This window comes from Myotis brandtii, unplaced genomic scaffold (assembly GCF_000412655.1).
Source record: "Myotis brandtii unplaced genomic scaffold, ASM41265v1 scaffold84, whole genome shotgun sequence".
NCBI lineage: Eukaryota > Metazoa > Chordata > Mammalia > Chiroptera > Vespertilionidae > Myotis > Myotis brandtii.
Window position 1 is genome coordinate 5501379 of NW_005371410.1, and position 16122 is coordinate 5517500.

The 16122-nt window shown below is 39.5% G+C and overlaps 1 protein-coding gene across 5 annotated transcripts in view; it reads left to right on the forward strand.

Annotated features, from left to right (window-relative positions):
* Positions 1-16122, forward strand: part of USP34 (ubiquitin specific peptidase 34) — a 203004-nt gene that overhangs the window by 8982 nt on the left and 177900 nt on the right. For all 5 annotated transcript variants that reach the window (XM_014532016.1, XM_005884578.2, XM_014532014.1 and 2 more), the window contains exons 3-5: positions 3825-4233; positions 7718-7768; positions 7948-8097. In XM_014532016.1, coding sequence (XP_014387502.1) covers positions 3825-4233; positions 7718-7768; positions 7948-8097 — 610 coding nt within the window. The remainder of the gene's footprint in view (positions 1-3824; positions 4234-7717; positions 7769-7947; positions 8098-16122) is intronic.

Here is a 16122-nt window from a genome sequence, read left to right on the forward strand (position 1 = left end):
TCCCCTATCCCCCAGTGTCTTATGTCCATTGGTTTTGCTTATATGCATGCATACAAGTCCTTCGGTTGATCTCTTACTCCCCTCCCTTCTGCCCCCCAACCCTCTCTGGCCTTCCCACTGCAGTTTGACAATCAGTTTGAGGCAGCTCTGCCTCTGTATCTATTATTGTTCAAAAGTTTGTAATGGTCTTTATTATCCATGAATGAGTGAGATCATGTGGTATTTTTCCTTCATTGACTGGCTTATTTCACTTAGCATAATGCTCTCCAGCTCCATCCATGCCGTTGCAAATTGTAAGAGTTCCTTCTTTTTTACAGCAGCATAGTATTCCATCGTGTAGATGTACCACAGTTTTCTAATCCATTCATCTACTGATGGGCACTTAGGCTGTTTCCAGATCTTAGCTATGGTGAATTGTGCTGCTATGAACATATGGGTGCATATATCCTTTCTGATTGGTGTTTCTGGTTTCTTGGGATATATTCCTAGAAGTGGGATCACAGGGTCAAATGGGAGTTCCATGTTTTGTTTTTTGAGGAAACTCCATACTGTCTTCCATAGTGGCTGCACCAGTCTGCATTCCCACCAGCAGTGCACGAGTGTTCCTTTTTCTCCACATCCTCTCCAGCACTTGTCGTTTGTTGATTTGTTGATGATAGCCATTCTGACAGGTGTGAGATGGTACCTCATTGTTGTTTTGATTTGCATCTCTCGGATGATTAGTGACTTTGAGCATGTTTTCATATGTCTCTTGGCTTTCTGAATGTCCTCTTTTGAAAGGTGTCTATTTAGGTCCTTTGCCCATTTTTTGATTGGATTGTTTATCTTCTTTTTGTTAAGTTGTATGAGTTCCCTATAAATTTTGGAGATTAGGCCCTTATCAGATATGACGTTGGCAAATATGTTTTCCCACGCAGTGGGTTTTCTTGTTGTTTTGTTGATGGTTTCTTTTGCTGTGCAGAAGCTTTTTATTTTGATGTAGTCCCATTTGTTCATTTTCTCTTTAGTTTCAACTGCCCTAGGAGCTGTATCAGTGAAGAAATTGCTTTGGCATATGTCTGAGATTTTGTTGAGGAAGGCCTACTCTTGCACGAATTTTGTGCATTGGGCCTCTAGTATATAATATATTTGTACACATTAAAGGGCTCTGTTTTGTAATTTGAATGCATTAATCTTTTGTTTCAGCAACCCATTATCTTTTATGTCTCTGAGGATATAAATTAATTAAAATCTTTTATTTCACTTTTTTCTTTATGCATTTTATCTACTTCCTTTGAAATTAAAAAAAATATATTTTTATTGATTTCGTAGAGGGAGAGAGAGATAGAAATATCAATGGTGAGAGGAAATCATTGATCTGCTCTCTCCTGCAAGCCCCACACTGGGGATCAAGCCTGCAATCTGGGCATGTGCCCTGACCGGGAATCAAATAATGTCCCCCTGGTTCATAGGTCAACGTTCAGCCACTGAGCCACAGCAACTGGGCTGAATTTCTTTTTACTGCTTGTTTTGATCTGGCTTTGGTGTTGAAGCTTTTCCTGGAAAGTCTTATTATCCTTTTCTGTCCTTTCATGGTTAAGAGAGGGCACTGAAAGCCTGGCTGGTGTGCTTCAGTGCTTGAGCACTCACCCTTGCTTTTGAAACCTTTATTTCACTTCTTTTCTTTCTGCATTTTATCTACTTCCTTTGAAATTAAAAAAATATATATTTTTATTGATTTCAGAGAGTAAGGGAGAGAGAGAGATAGAAGCATCAATGATGAGAAAGAATCATTGATTGGCTGCCTCCTGCACATCCTCCACTGGAGATCAAGCCCCCAACCTGGGCATGTGCCCTGACTGGCAATTGAACCGTGACCTCCTGGTTCATGGGTTGGTCCTCAACCACTGAACCATGCTGGCCGGTCTCATTTTTATTTTTTAAGATTGATTCCACAGTCAATTATCAAGCAGTTTAATGCTCATTTTCTGACAGTGAATTTTTATAGTAAAATGGACTGGCTTTTTGGCTTTCTTAATCCAAATCTGACTTCAAGGTTTTTTGTGGGGGAGGGCAGTTTAGAATATTTTCACAAAAGAAAGGTATTCAAAGGTATGGTCCTTTGAACTTGGTTTTCCTGAATCTAAAGGAAGAAGCTTATTCGTCAGGAAAAAAACTTTATTTTTCTTATATAAATTGCAATATTATAGAATTTTAAAACTGGAGTAGGCCTTAGAAGTAAAATCCCTTTCATTTGCTACTGATAAAATAGGCATGATGTATCATTTAGCTTTTTCTGTGTAGTAGATTACTCCAAAAGTAGTGTTTTAAGGCAATAATAAACATTTATTATCCTCACAGTTTCTATGGATAGGAATTTGGGAGTGGTTTTAACTAGTCAGATCTGGCTTGGATTTCTCATAAAGTTATACTCAAGATGTTGGTCAGGTTAGTCATCTCAACCTTGTGTGGGGCTGGAGCATATTCCAAATGGGCTCACTTTCATGATTGGCAAGTTGTAACCTGTTGTTAGTGTGAGACCTCAGTATTTTTCTCATGTGGACCTCTTCGCTCTTTGAGTGTCTTACAACATGATAGCTGGCTTCCCACAGAGTGAGTGATCCAAAAGAGAGCAAGGCAGAAGTGGCAATGTCTTTTATGACCTACTCACAGATGTCATACACTGTTATTTCTGCCACATTCCATTCTTTAGAAGAAGCCAGTCATTAAATCTGGTCCATATTCAAGGGGAGGAAAATTGGCCTTCACTCTTTAAAGGGAAGAGTATGTGGCCATACTTTAAATCTGCTACACTTGAAGAAATGTGATTATTTCTACATGGTCATACAAGGAGTTGGTGATCTATTTGGACTACAATATAGATGTTTTGATAATATAACTAGGTGAAAATTGTAATAGTTACCTAACTGTCATTCATTATTGGATGCAATTATTATAACCTATTACTTGTATATCACTTGTTGATTCAATAGACCACTTTGATTATTTACAATATGCTAGGCATTGTGCTACTAACTAAACTCAGAAAATTAGACAAGTGTATTAATTACTGACTCATTGTTTACATTTATTTTTATATGTTGTTTTGTGTGTGTGTGTGTGTGTGTGATGCTCCTAAACTCTTGCTCTACCAAATAGGGTAGGAATGCTCCTCCCAAGTAGACTTCATGCGAATTATTAATTTTTAAATGTGGGCTTTAAAATTGACAACAAAACCATTTATGTAAAATAAGCAGCTTTACTAATAAGGCATATTATTATAACCTGTTTCCTGTTATTTACTGAGCATAAAATGAGTACTTGGTTCTTAGAGAAGCAAAAATATTTGCCACAATTCTTATGCTTAAATAGTTCTTTGTATAGAAGGACAGGTAAATGCCTACATAAAATTGAGATGATAGCTGTCAACTTAATACGGTGACTTTTTATCAACGAAAGTACCAGTTTTTTAAAAAATGTATTTTATTGATTTTTTACAGACAGGAAGGGCGAGGGATAGTTAGAAACATCAATCAGTTGCCTCCTGCACACCCCCCACTGGTTATGTGCCCGCAACCTAGGTACATGCCCTTGACCGGAATTGAACCTGGGACCCTTGAGTCCGCAGGCCGATGCTCTATCCACTGAGCCAAACCGGTTAGGGCTAAAGTACTAGTTTTTGATGTGATGCTATCTAAAGTTATTATGGTGCTACTTAATCAGAAAGGAGGAAATAATACCATTTAGAAAAATGTATTTTAGTATTTGCTTAATTTTTTATATTGTTATATATAATTGTTACTTCTCTAGGAAGTATTGATTAATTTATTTTTTCCCCCTTACAGGCAATGTCTATGCTGCTTCAAGGAATATAAGCATTTGGAGATTTTTAACCAAGTAGTGTGTGCACTTATTAACTTAGTGATTGCCCAAGTTCAAGTGCTCCGGGACCAGCTTTGTAAACATTGTACTACTATTAACATAGATTCCACGTGGCAAGATGAGAGTAATCAAGCAGAAGAACCACTGAATATAGAAAGAGAGTGTAATGAAGGAAGTACAGAAAGGCAAAAATCAATAGAAAAAAAATCAAACTCTACAAGAATTTGTAATGTGACTGAGGAGTGTTCTGATCCTTTTAGTTTATGGAGTACAGATGAGAAGGAAAAACTCTTACTATGTGTGGCAAAAATTTTTCAAATTCAATTTCCCTTATATACTGCTTATAAGCATAATACTCATCCTACTATAGAGGTATGTAAAAATAAGTATTGTGAATTTTAAGTAATCCTATGTTAGTATATAGTTGTCAGTTTCTAAGTTATGAATATAAAGACAGTTATTGATGGAAAAAATATAAAAATTACTATTATAAAAATAATTCCAGTTTTCTTTAGACTGTTCCTGTAATAACTTATATTGAACGTTTGTTCATATTCCTATTAAGGAAGGATATATACATTGAAGTCATAAAAATTGAACTGTTCATCGGTGATCTAAACATTTTGCTGATGTGGATCTATGCTCTATTGTTAGTCTTTCAAAAGATAATGATTGGGAAAAAGAAGCACATAGAATTTTGAATTTCATTCTTAGAGGTATAGGTAACAGAATTTGAAATGGTCTTAGTCAAAAAAGTAACTGTTAGTCTCTCTATATATAAAGAGCCAGGGTTTGTAATGTCCAAAACGACCGAAGGGATGACCAAACGCCAGGCTGCGTGCTCAGCAGGCTCAGGTGGGCGGGGGCTGGTGAGTGGGCGGAACTGCTGACCTCTGGAGAGAGAGAGAGAGAGGCAGGGCTGATCAGCAGCTGCCATGGCTGCTGGTGAGGCCCGGAGTGAGAAGCAGGGTCTGATCAGCAGCCTCTGTGCAGCTGCTGATCAGCCCTTGCCTCTCTCCGGGTCTCGCCAGCAGCCACGCCCCCCCCCCCCCCCCCCCCCCCCCCGGGCGAGGTCAGGCTGGCAGGGGAGGGCAGGGCAGTTGGGGGCGAGATCAGGCCCGCAGGGGAGAGCAGTTAGGGGCGAGATCAGGCCGGCAGGGGAGGGTAGTTGGGGGCGAGGTCAGGCTGGCAGGGGAGGGCAGGGCAGTTGGGGGCGAGATCAGGCCCGCAGGGGAGAGCAGTTAGGGGCGAGATCAGGCCGGCAGGGGAGGGTAGTTGGGGGCGAGGTCAGGCTGGCAGGGGAGGGCAGGGCAGTTGGGGGCGAGATCAGGCCCGCAGGGGAGAGCAGTTAGGGGCGAGATCAGGCCGGCAGGGGAGGGTAGTTGGGGGCGAGGTCAGGCTGGCAGGGGAGGGCAGGGCAGTTGGGGGCGAGATCAGGCCCGCAGGGGAGAGCAGTTAGGGGCGAGATCAGGCCGGCAGGGGAGGGTAGTTGGGGGCGAGGTCAGGCTGGCAGGGGAGGGCAGGGCAGTTGGGGGCGAGATCAGGCCCGCAGGGGAGAGCAGTTAGGGGCGAGATCAGGCCGGCAGGGGAGGGTAGTTGGGGGCGAGGTCAGGCTGGCAGGGGAGGGCAGGGCAGTTGGGGGCGAGATCAGGCCTGCAGGGGAGAGCAGTTAGGGGCGAGATCAGGCCGGCAGGGGAGTGCAGTTCGGGGTGATCAGGCAGGTAGGTAGGTGAGCGGTTAGGAGCCAGTGGTCCTAGATTGTGAGAGGGTGCAGGCTGGGCTGAGGGAACCCCCCCTCCCCGGTGCATGAAATTTGTGCACTGGGCCACTAGTTTTAAATAATAGTATTTTCTTTTGTAACGTAAGATGCTTGACTCATTCTATTAGTAATATTTTTATAAGCCCTTCTAAAGAGTTTAGTAACTCATCTTAGGTTTCTAATTTAGATAATGACATTTCTTTCTAAATGTAGTGAAAATTGAGATAGTTACGTGGCAGTGCATAATATTAGTGGCTTAAAACAATAGTGATTTATTATTATTCATGATTCTGTGGATTGGCCAGGCAATTCCTTTGCTGGTTTTGTGTGTCTCATTTATGCAGCTGCATTTACTTTTGAGTGTTTTATGGTCCAACTTCCTTTCTGACTTTTGGTGCTGGCTGTTGTCTAGGCTGGGCAGCAGTCGCCAACCGGTGGTTGCCCGCCATGTTCCATGCCGCACCCTGGTGGTCAGCGCACATCATAGCGATTGAGCTCCCGCTCTCCTGGTCGAACTCCCGAGCAGACAGTTTGCATATTAGCCTTTTATATATATAGATCATTTTTATAATCCTCACCTGAGGATGTTTTTTTAAATTGATTTTAGAGACAGCGAGAGAGAAACATCCATGTGAGAGCTAAACATTGATTGGTTGCCTCTCATACACACCAGGGGTCCTCAAACTTTTTAAACAGGCGGCCAGTTCATTGTCCCTCAGACCGTTGGAGGGCCGGACTATAGTTTTAAAAAAAACTATGAACAAATTCCTATGCACACAGCGGCGGCAAAAACACCCGGCAGGCCGGATAAATGTTTTCGGTGGGCCGCATGTGGCCTGCGGGCCGAAGTTTGAGGACCCCTGATATACACCCACCCAAAGTGTATGGGATGATGCTCCAACTAACTAAGCCACGACAGCCAGTACTCCCCTTAATATTTTTGAAGGATGATTAAAAATCTTAGATGGTTATGCCACCGTTTATTTAGCCATCCTATTGATACCTAAGTTGTTTCTAATTTTGAGATGTTAAATGAATAATTTCAGTGAGTCTGATTACATATACATTTTCTAAATTTTTTTTTCTTAAATTTTTATTGACTTCAGAGAGGAGGGGAGAGGGGGAGAGAGAGAGAAACATCAATGATGAGAATCATTGATTGGCTGCCTCCTGCATGCCCCCCACTGGGGATTGAGCCCACAACCCTGGCATGTGCCATTGACCAGAATCAAACCCAGGACCCTTCAGTCCACAGGCTGATGCTTAATCCACTGAGACAAACTGTGTGTGTGTGTGTGTGTGTGTGTGTGTGTATTTTATTGATTTCAGAGAGGAAGGGAGAGATAGGAACATCAATGATGAGAATCATTGATTGGCTGCCCCCTGCATGCCCCCCACTGGGGATTGAGCCCACAACCCTGGCATGTGCCATTGACCAGAATCAAACCCAGGGCCCTTCAGTCCACAGGCTGACGCTCTATCCACTGAGCCAAACTGTCTAGGGCTAGAGTAATTCTTCTAAAAACACTTGAAATGGTTTTGAAACTGTGCTTTGGAATTCTCTAAGTTTTATAATGTGCTTTCCATACATAAAATTTAACTACCCAGAAGCACACTCATCCATTGTTAGTGAGAGTATAAGCTGGTAAGGCCATGTTGGAGGGCAATTTGGCTATGTACATCAGCATTTAAAATGTACATTCCCTTTGGTCCAGTTCATCATTTAGTCAATTATCCTAAACTAATAAAAAAGATATGTGTGTGTGTGTGTGTGTGTGTGTGTGTGTGTATGTATGTATGTATGTATATATATATATATATATATAAAAGAATTACTCCAATTCTTTAAGGAAAGATTTTTGTTTAAGAAGGTAAATAATGTGTAGTACATAGTATAGAAATATTTATTTGGAGAAGAGTTAACATATACTTTAGAACTCAGTCATATTAGCTTCAATTAGGAATACCACTGTTCATGATGAGAAGCAATCGCAAAATCTGAGTTTTTATAAAATCAGTCTTAAAAAAATTGTATTTTGTAAGGGTTGTCATTAAGTAGTGTGACCTAATTGTATTTACTTTTTTTTATACACTCAGGATATATCAACCCAAGAAAGCAACATATTGGGGGCATTCTGTGATATGAATGTAAGTTTTTGCCTATTTTCAATCTCAGTTTTATGGAAAATTTTGTGGTGGTCCCCCTCACCCCCATTTATGTGTTTTGAGTTTATTTTTATGTCTGATCAGTATTTTTCCAGTATTGATAATAAAATAAAAATCATTCCTGATTTAGTTTTAAAATAACATTTTCTTTTTACCCTCAGGATGTAGAAGTACCATTGCATTTGCTTCGTTATGTATGTTTGTTTTGTGGGAAAAATGGCCTTTCTCTCATGAAGGATTGCTTTGAATATGGAACTCCTGAAACTTTGCCATTTCTTATAGCACATGCATTTATTACAGTTGTATCTAACGTAAGTGTTATTTGGAATTGGTTTTACCCTTGAGTATAATGTCTAGATTTTAATAACAAATTTTATGTACAGAAAAGGCAGGTTTTGAGTGATTTGTATGTAGAATAACTTTTTTTCCGCTATATTTTAAAAAAAATTGAGTACAGAAACCTCCTTACAGTATTTTTTTTTATAGAAAGGGTCAAGATCTCTTTTATTTAATTTATATACTACCTTCTTATACTAACAAATAACCAGAATTAAAAAAGAATTTATTGAAATCCAGAAAGCACTTCTGTGGTGAATAATAATACTGTTTCAATTTCTTAGGGCAGTTGTGACAAAGGTACCATAAACGGTGTGATGTAAAACAATAGACATTTATTCTTTCATGGTTCTGGAAACTAGAAGTCATAAACCAGGTGTCAGCAGTTAGTTCCTTTTTTTGGAGGTTCTTAAGAAGTATTTGGTCCTGTCTCCCAGCATCTGGTAGTTGCTTGGAATCCTTGATGGTCCTTAGCTTATATAGAGATGTATCACTGCAATTTCTGCCTCCATCTTTACATGGCTTTCTCCTCTATGTGTTTGTATCCAAATTTCCCTCCTCTTGTAAGGACACTAGTCATTGAACTAAGGTCTACCTTAATCCCATGTGACCTCCACATTACTTGATTATATCTTTAAAGCCTTCTTAAAATCTTTATTATAATAAAATTGAATTTGTATAAATAATTGAATTTAAGTTGAATAGGTAAATTTAGCCATTTACCTCTTATCTGAAATAATAAAAGGCTAATATGCAAATTGACCAAAAGGTGGAACGACCAGTGGCTATGATGCGCACTGACCACCAGGGGGCAGATGCTCAACGTTGGAGCTGCCCCCTGGTGGTCATTGTGCTCCCACAGGGGGGTGCCTCTCAGCCAGAAGCTGGGGTCATGGCTGGCAAGCGCTGCAGTGGTGGCGGGAGCCTCTCCCACCTCTACGGCAGTGCTAAGCTGTCAGTTGGACATCGTCCGAGGGCTCCTGGACTGTGAGAGGGTGCAGGCCGGGCTGAGGGACCCTCACCCCACAAGTGCACGAATTTCGTGCCCTGGGCCTCTAGTCTGAAATACAAGATAGGCAGCTATGCAAAAAAAATGATTTTAACTTTTCTTGCCTGGGGTTTTTTTTTTTTAAACTGGGAAATTATCAGCAACGAAACTTATTTTATCAAGTTAAGGTTCAAATCTGATAATATTCTCAGCCTATGCATTTATTTTAATCTCAAAAACTTGCTTCAGCAGTTCTTAACTAACACTGTTTAGCAGATTTCTCAGTTTTGCACAAATATTACTCCACTACTATATGTACCCATTCTTAGTAATAATGGCTGCAGTCACAGGAGAAAAACAACAAATTTCTTTGGGTATGTTGTTTTCTTACTTTTTTTGGGCCTTTAGGTTTTCAGCAAAAGCAGCACAGGTTAGAGAAGTAGAATGTAGCGTCCTCATAGGTGTTTCCCCACTGTCATCCAGGGTGAGTTATGCTTGGTTTTAACTTACAGTATCCTATCTCAGCCCTAGCTCTTTGCTTGAGTTAGTCATCTCAGACACACTAAACTACCTTTTATTAAAGAATCCACTAGAGCCATGGGATTTATTTCACTAAGAAGTATAAATGAGGCTTAATAAAGAAACCTCATGAATATATGCTTTAGAAAACAAATATGAGAAGTTATTAAGAGATGTAATCAGAGACATAAACTTGTAGTGGTTATAGCAACACACCCAGTGGACATAGTAACAGTTGTAGAACTCTGAGTCCTAAGACTACATTTACAAAAATACTAGTAAGGACTATTTAATATCAGAACTTAAGCTAGAATACATTTTCTCGTATTTCTATACTAGACAAGGAGAGTAGGTTGACAGTTCTGTCAAGTTTTAATTTCTCCATTTTTTGTCAGAACTAGCAGAATACTACCTGCTTTTCTGCTATTATAGGGGAGCATGGAACAATTTTTCTATTTACTGAGTTTTTAAACATGTACTTAGTAGGGCTACTAGATTTACCAACAAGAGGGGGAAAGAACAAAACTTCTAATTCTTAGAGAAATTTCTGATGGACGGTATAGTACTATCTCGTTTTTTGTTTTTTTTTTCCAACCTTGTTTGAAACTAGCCCACAAACTACAAGCACTGTGAGGCCAGCTTCACTGTTACTTTTCCTCCTTTACACCCAAGATCGGTGTTCAGATCCGATGGGAAAGGGAACCGGAGGGTCAGGTTGTTTTCAACATCTAACTTTACCTTATTCTAAAACATAGGGGCAGCAACAAGCTGGTATCCTCTGCTATGTCATTATCAGACACTGCCAGGAAACATGGAGGCAATCTACAGAAAAAAAGTGTGAAAGCTCTAAACCAAAAAGTTGATTCAGTACATCCACCTGCATGGACCCAGGTGGAAGGCTCCCAAGCCCAGGTCCTGAGATATAGGAAAGGCGAGTGGCAGCTGCAGGTATTATGCTGACCTGAACTGTCAAAGTCTCTCCAGGTTGCTCTTGCATGCAGTTGGAGATATCTCGTGGTTTTAATGACTAAAGAGATTGACAACCATTTCAGAAGCATATTAGCCACTTGGATATTTTTTGAGAAGTACTGTGTAAGTCTTTTACCTGTTTTTCTTTTAAATATATTTTTATTGATTTCAGAGAGGAAGGGGGAGAGAGAAACATCAATGGGAGAGAATCATTGATTGGTTGCCTCCTGGACACCCCCCACTGGGGATACAGCCAGCAACCCAGGCAGATGCCCTGACCGGGAATCAAACCGTGACCTCCTGGTTCATAGGTCGAAGCTCAACCACTGAGCCATGCCGGCCAGGCAGTCTTTTACCTGTTTTAAAAATCAAACTGTCTGTGTTTTTTTTTTTTTTTTTTAAATTAAATCTTTATTGTTCAGATTATTACAGTTGTTCCTCTTTTTTCCCCCCATAGCTCCCCTCCACCCGATTCCCCCCCCAATCTCTGCCCCCCCCCCCACTGTCCTCATCCATAGGTGTACGATTTTTGTCCAGTCTCTTCCCGCACCCCCCACACCCCTTTCCCCCCCGAGAATAGTCAGTCCGTTCCCTTTCTATGCCCCTGATTCTATTATATTCACCAGTTTATTCTGTTCAGATTTTTTATTCACTTGATTTTTAGATTCACTTGTTGATAGATGTGTATTTGTCGTTCATAATTTTTATCTTTACTTTTTCTTCTTCTTCCTCTTCTTAAAGAATACCTTTCAGCATTTCATATAATACTGGTTTGGTGGTGATGAACTCCTTTAGCTTTTTCTTGTCTGTGAAGCTCTTTATCTGACCTTCAATTCTGAATGATAGCAATTTCAGGTGTTTACCTATGCCACCATCTTGGTTTCTCCTGTCTGTTTCCTATTGATAGGGGAGATTTCTTTTTATGTTTTGGATATTAGTCTTTTGTGTGACATCTATGTAATGTTATATCTTCCACTCTGTAGTCTGATTTTTATTCTCTTGTCTCTTTTAAGAGTTATCCATCAAACTGTGTAATTTATAAAAAAAAGTTTTATGGTTTAATGTTTTATTTATGGTTGGAAAAGTGTTTCTTACCTTGAGATCATGAGATTTTTCTGTGTTCTAGAAGTTTGATTGTTTTACTTTCACATTTTAATCTATATGTCAGCTGGAATTATTTTATGTATGGCGCGGGTAAGGGATCAAGATTCATTTTCTTTTTGATATAGACAACCACTGGTCCTAACACTATAGCAACGGCAGTGTTTCTCCTTTTTTTCTACAGTATCATTTTTACCATAAGTTAGGAACCTATATGTGCATGGCTCTGCGATTTCTAGTTTATTCCATTAGTCTATTGCTTAATCTTGTGTTATTTGTATACCACCTTAATTTCTGGCACTTTATGAGCAGGGTTGCTATCTTGTAAAGCAATTTCTATCTCCCTGTCATTTTTTTAAAATTGAGGTATAATTGACATAGAACATCATATTAATTTAGGTGTACAACATAATGATTTGATATTTGTATATATTGTAAAATGATAACCATAGAAAGTCTAGTTAACATCTGACATCATTCATAGTTAAGTTTATTTTTCTTGTAATGATAACTTTTAAGAACTATTCTCTTGGCTACTTTCTGATACAAAATACAACATTATTAACTATAGTCACCGTACATTACATCCCCATCCTCGGTCATTATTAAAGAATGTTTTATCTGTTCTTAGACCTTTGCATTTGGAAGCAGAGCCTAAAGTTTGTACATAAACTTTTTTGTTTGCATTGAATTTGTAGATCACTTTGGGGAAAACTGTCATTTTTGTAATATGAGTCTTCTAATCTATAACTGTGACAAATGTGTTTTTATTAACATCTTCTTTAATATTTTTCATAATTTCTGTTTCTATGTAGAGGTGTCATATGTCTTAGATTATTCCTAGGCATATGCTATTTCTTGATGTTGTAAAGAGAATATATACATATGTGTGTATATATGTATATATATTTTTAAATCTGTATTTGTTCAGAGTATTATAGATGTCCCTCCCCCACACCCCCCTTCTCTTCCTGGTTCCTGCCCCACCCCAGGCCTTTGCCACCCTATTGTCTGTGTCCATAGGTAATGCATGTAAGATCTTTGTTTAATCTCTTCCTGCCCTCCCCACCCCTCTTCCCTCTGAGAATTGTTAGTCTTTTCCATTTCCATGCCTCTGATTCTATTCTGTTCATTAGATTTCTTACCCATTTATTTTGATTTTTAGATTCAGTTGCTGATATGTATTTATTGCCATTCTATTTATATTTTTGATCTTTTTCTTTTTCTTCTTCCTCTTCATAAAGAATACCCTTCAACATTTCATGTAATACTGGTTTAGTGGTGATGAATTCCTTTAGCTTTTCTTGTCTGTGAAGCTTTTTATCTGATGTTCAGTTCTAAATGATAGCTTTGCGGGGTAGAGTAATCTTGGTTGCAGGTCCTTGCTATTCATCACTTTGAATATTTCTTGCCTCTCCCTTCTGGCATGCAGTTTCTGTTGAGAAATTAGTGTTCCCTTGTAGGTAACTAATTGCTTTTCTCTTGCTACTTTTAAGATTCTCTCTTTGTCTTTTAGCCCTTAGCATTTTAATTATGATGCGTCTTGGTGTGGCCCTCTTTGGGTTCCTCTTGTTTGGGACTCTGTGCTTCCTGGACTTGTAAGTCTATTTCTTTCACCAAATGGAAGAGTTTTCTGTCATTATTTCTTCAGATAGATTTTCAATATCTTGCCCTTGCTCTTCTTCTGGCACCCCTATAATGAGAATATTGGTATGCTTGAAGTCCCAGAGGCTCCTTACACTATTTTCATATTTTTGGATTCTTTTTTCTTTTTGCTCTTCTAATTGGATGTTTTTTTGCTTCCTCATATTTCATATCATTGATTAGTTTCTCAGAATTCTCTGTCTACTGTTGAATCCCTGTATATTATTCTTCAGTCAGTGTATGCTTAATTTCTGACTGGTCCTTTTCCATGTCTTTGGCATTCTCACTAAGATCCTGGAAAGTCTCACTAAGTCCCTTGAAGGTCTCATGAAGATTCTTGAGTAACTTTATAACCGTGGTTTGGAACTCTGTATCTAGCAGTTTGCTCTCTTCCATTTCTTGCATTTGTGACATGTTTTTTTTCTCTCTGAATTTTGGCTACTTTCCTATGTTTCTATGTAATGGGTAGAGCTACTGTGTCTCCTGTAGTAGAGTGGCTTTGTGTAGTAGATGTCCTATGGGGCCCAGTGGCTTATAACCTCCCCAGTTACCGGAGTTGGGCACTCTGCACCCCTTTGTGGTCTGTGTGTACAGTCTTGTTGTAGTTGAGACTTGATTGCTGTTGGTGTCACTGGGAGGAATTGACCTCCAGGCCAATTGGCTGTGAGGACCAGCTGCGACTACAGTGGGAAAGCTGCTGTGCAGGATATACCACTATGGAGCAGGATGTGCTTCATTGGGGCTTTGGTGCTCACTGAGTCTGCCCCTTGAGTGTGTCGCTTATGGATGTGTAGAGCTGTAATTTGGTATGGTCTGATGATGACCACTGAGTGCACTGGCTGTTAGGTCTCCAGGGAGGTGCAAAGTCAGCCACTGCCTTAGGCCACCTGGCAGGAGCTACAGGAGATATGCAGATTCCTCCTATTTGTATTGGGTTTGGAAGTGCCCAGGTAAGGCCCAGCTGTGAAGCAAGGCAGGCTGGTGCTAGTGCTGTGTCTTGGGCCTTTTATTGATAGGTTTGGGGCACCTTGAGAGATTTGAAAGATTTTAGCAAAGTCTGAAGCCTGAGCAGGGACAGTTCATTCGTATGCAAAAGCAGCTGCACACAGTTTGGGTGGGGCTGCAAATTGGATAGGGCGGGGTCTCAGGGAATCACCAGGGTGGAGCAAATAGAAATGGCTGCCAGTCAGCCCTGCTGACCTGGGAGGTCCCAGCATAGGAACAAAAACCCCTGCAAGCACCTTGGTCTGGTTCTCCTATGTCTCTGGGTCCCCCAGAGCCTCGCCCTAGCACTGGAGCTAAGAGGAAGTGGAACCTTGTAAGTTCAGTTGGTGTGGCGGCCTTTTAAGAGGAACAGCTGGGTCACCAGCAGCCTCCTTGTAACTGAGCCCCAATCCCTAATCCTCTGCTTTGTAGAGACAATCTCCCTCCAGATTAAAAAAGTGTCACTGGTTTAGCGCCTCTGTCCCTTCTACCGGTTTCAATGTGCTTTCTCCTTTACTTCTCTAGTTGTAGGGATTTATTCAGCCAACTTTCAGGTGGTTCTGGATGATGGTTATTCTGTATTTCAGTTGTAATTTTGATGTGGTTGTGGGAGGCGGTGAGTACAGGTGTTTACCTATGTCGTCATCTTGATTCTTAAAGAGAATATTTTTGAAAACTGTAATTACTCTTTGTTCCTGGTATAAAAGAAATATACATACATATATATGTATAATATAGTTTTTGTGTGTATGTATGTGTACATATGTATGTATATATTGATTTATTTATTTTTATTAACTTCTTAAGCAGCAATCTTGCTAAAATAGTTAATTCCAAGAAATGTTTATCTGAAAATTATTTTGGATTTTCTACTTATGTAATCATATCATCTCAAAGTAATCTTGATCTTATTTTTTCCTTTTATTTAGTTTCTTGCCAATTGCACTGTGTAGGCCCATCAATTCAAGTTGAATTGAAGGCATTCTTGTTTTGTTCCTGGTCTTAGTAGGAAAAGTTTGTACATTTCAACATTAGTATAGTATTTGCTATAGGACTTAGTAGGTTATCTCATTAGATTAGAGTGAAGTCATACATTCTGCATTTGTAAATTTGTTTTTCATTTACATCCCTTAACTAGGCTTAGTATCATAGTTTCTTGTTAGATGCTTTGCTTAGGATTTTTATTCTTATATTTAAATCATTATGAGAATAAAACTACTGTAACGTAAGCATATTAGATTTAGAAATGGATTGGAATATCGTGCAGAAAAAAGGAAACATTTTATATCTTAGACTGTAGTAACAGTAAAAGCTTATTAATTCATAAATGATTATTTATATTATAATCAATGTGTGACTCCATAAAAAGTGTATATATTATCATTGATCTTAGAGGAAGGGAGGAAGAGAGATAGAGAAACATCGATGTAAGAGAGAAACAATGATCAGTTGCCTCCCCCATGCACCCCAAGATTGGGGATCAAACCTGCAACCTGGGTATGTGCCCTGACTGAATTGAACCTGCCACCTTTTGGATAACACTCTAACCAACTCACTGGCCAGGGCTAAGTATATTTGTTTTAAATTTAATGGAAGTGACTAGAAATCAGAGGTAATTTGATATTTTTTAGAAGGAATGGTAAGATGGTTTATTAGAAAACTAATTTAGTGCTGTAGTATTTGGGTTGCTACCATATTACTTGGATAAGTGGTTGTCCCTTTTTAAGCAAGAAGCTAATAATTTTTCAGATTGATTTTATGTTTGTGTGTGTGTGTGTTTGTGTGTGTGTGTGTA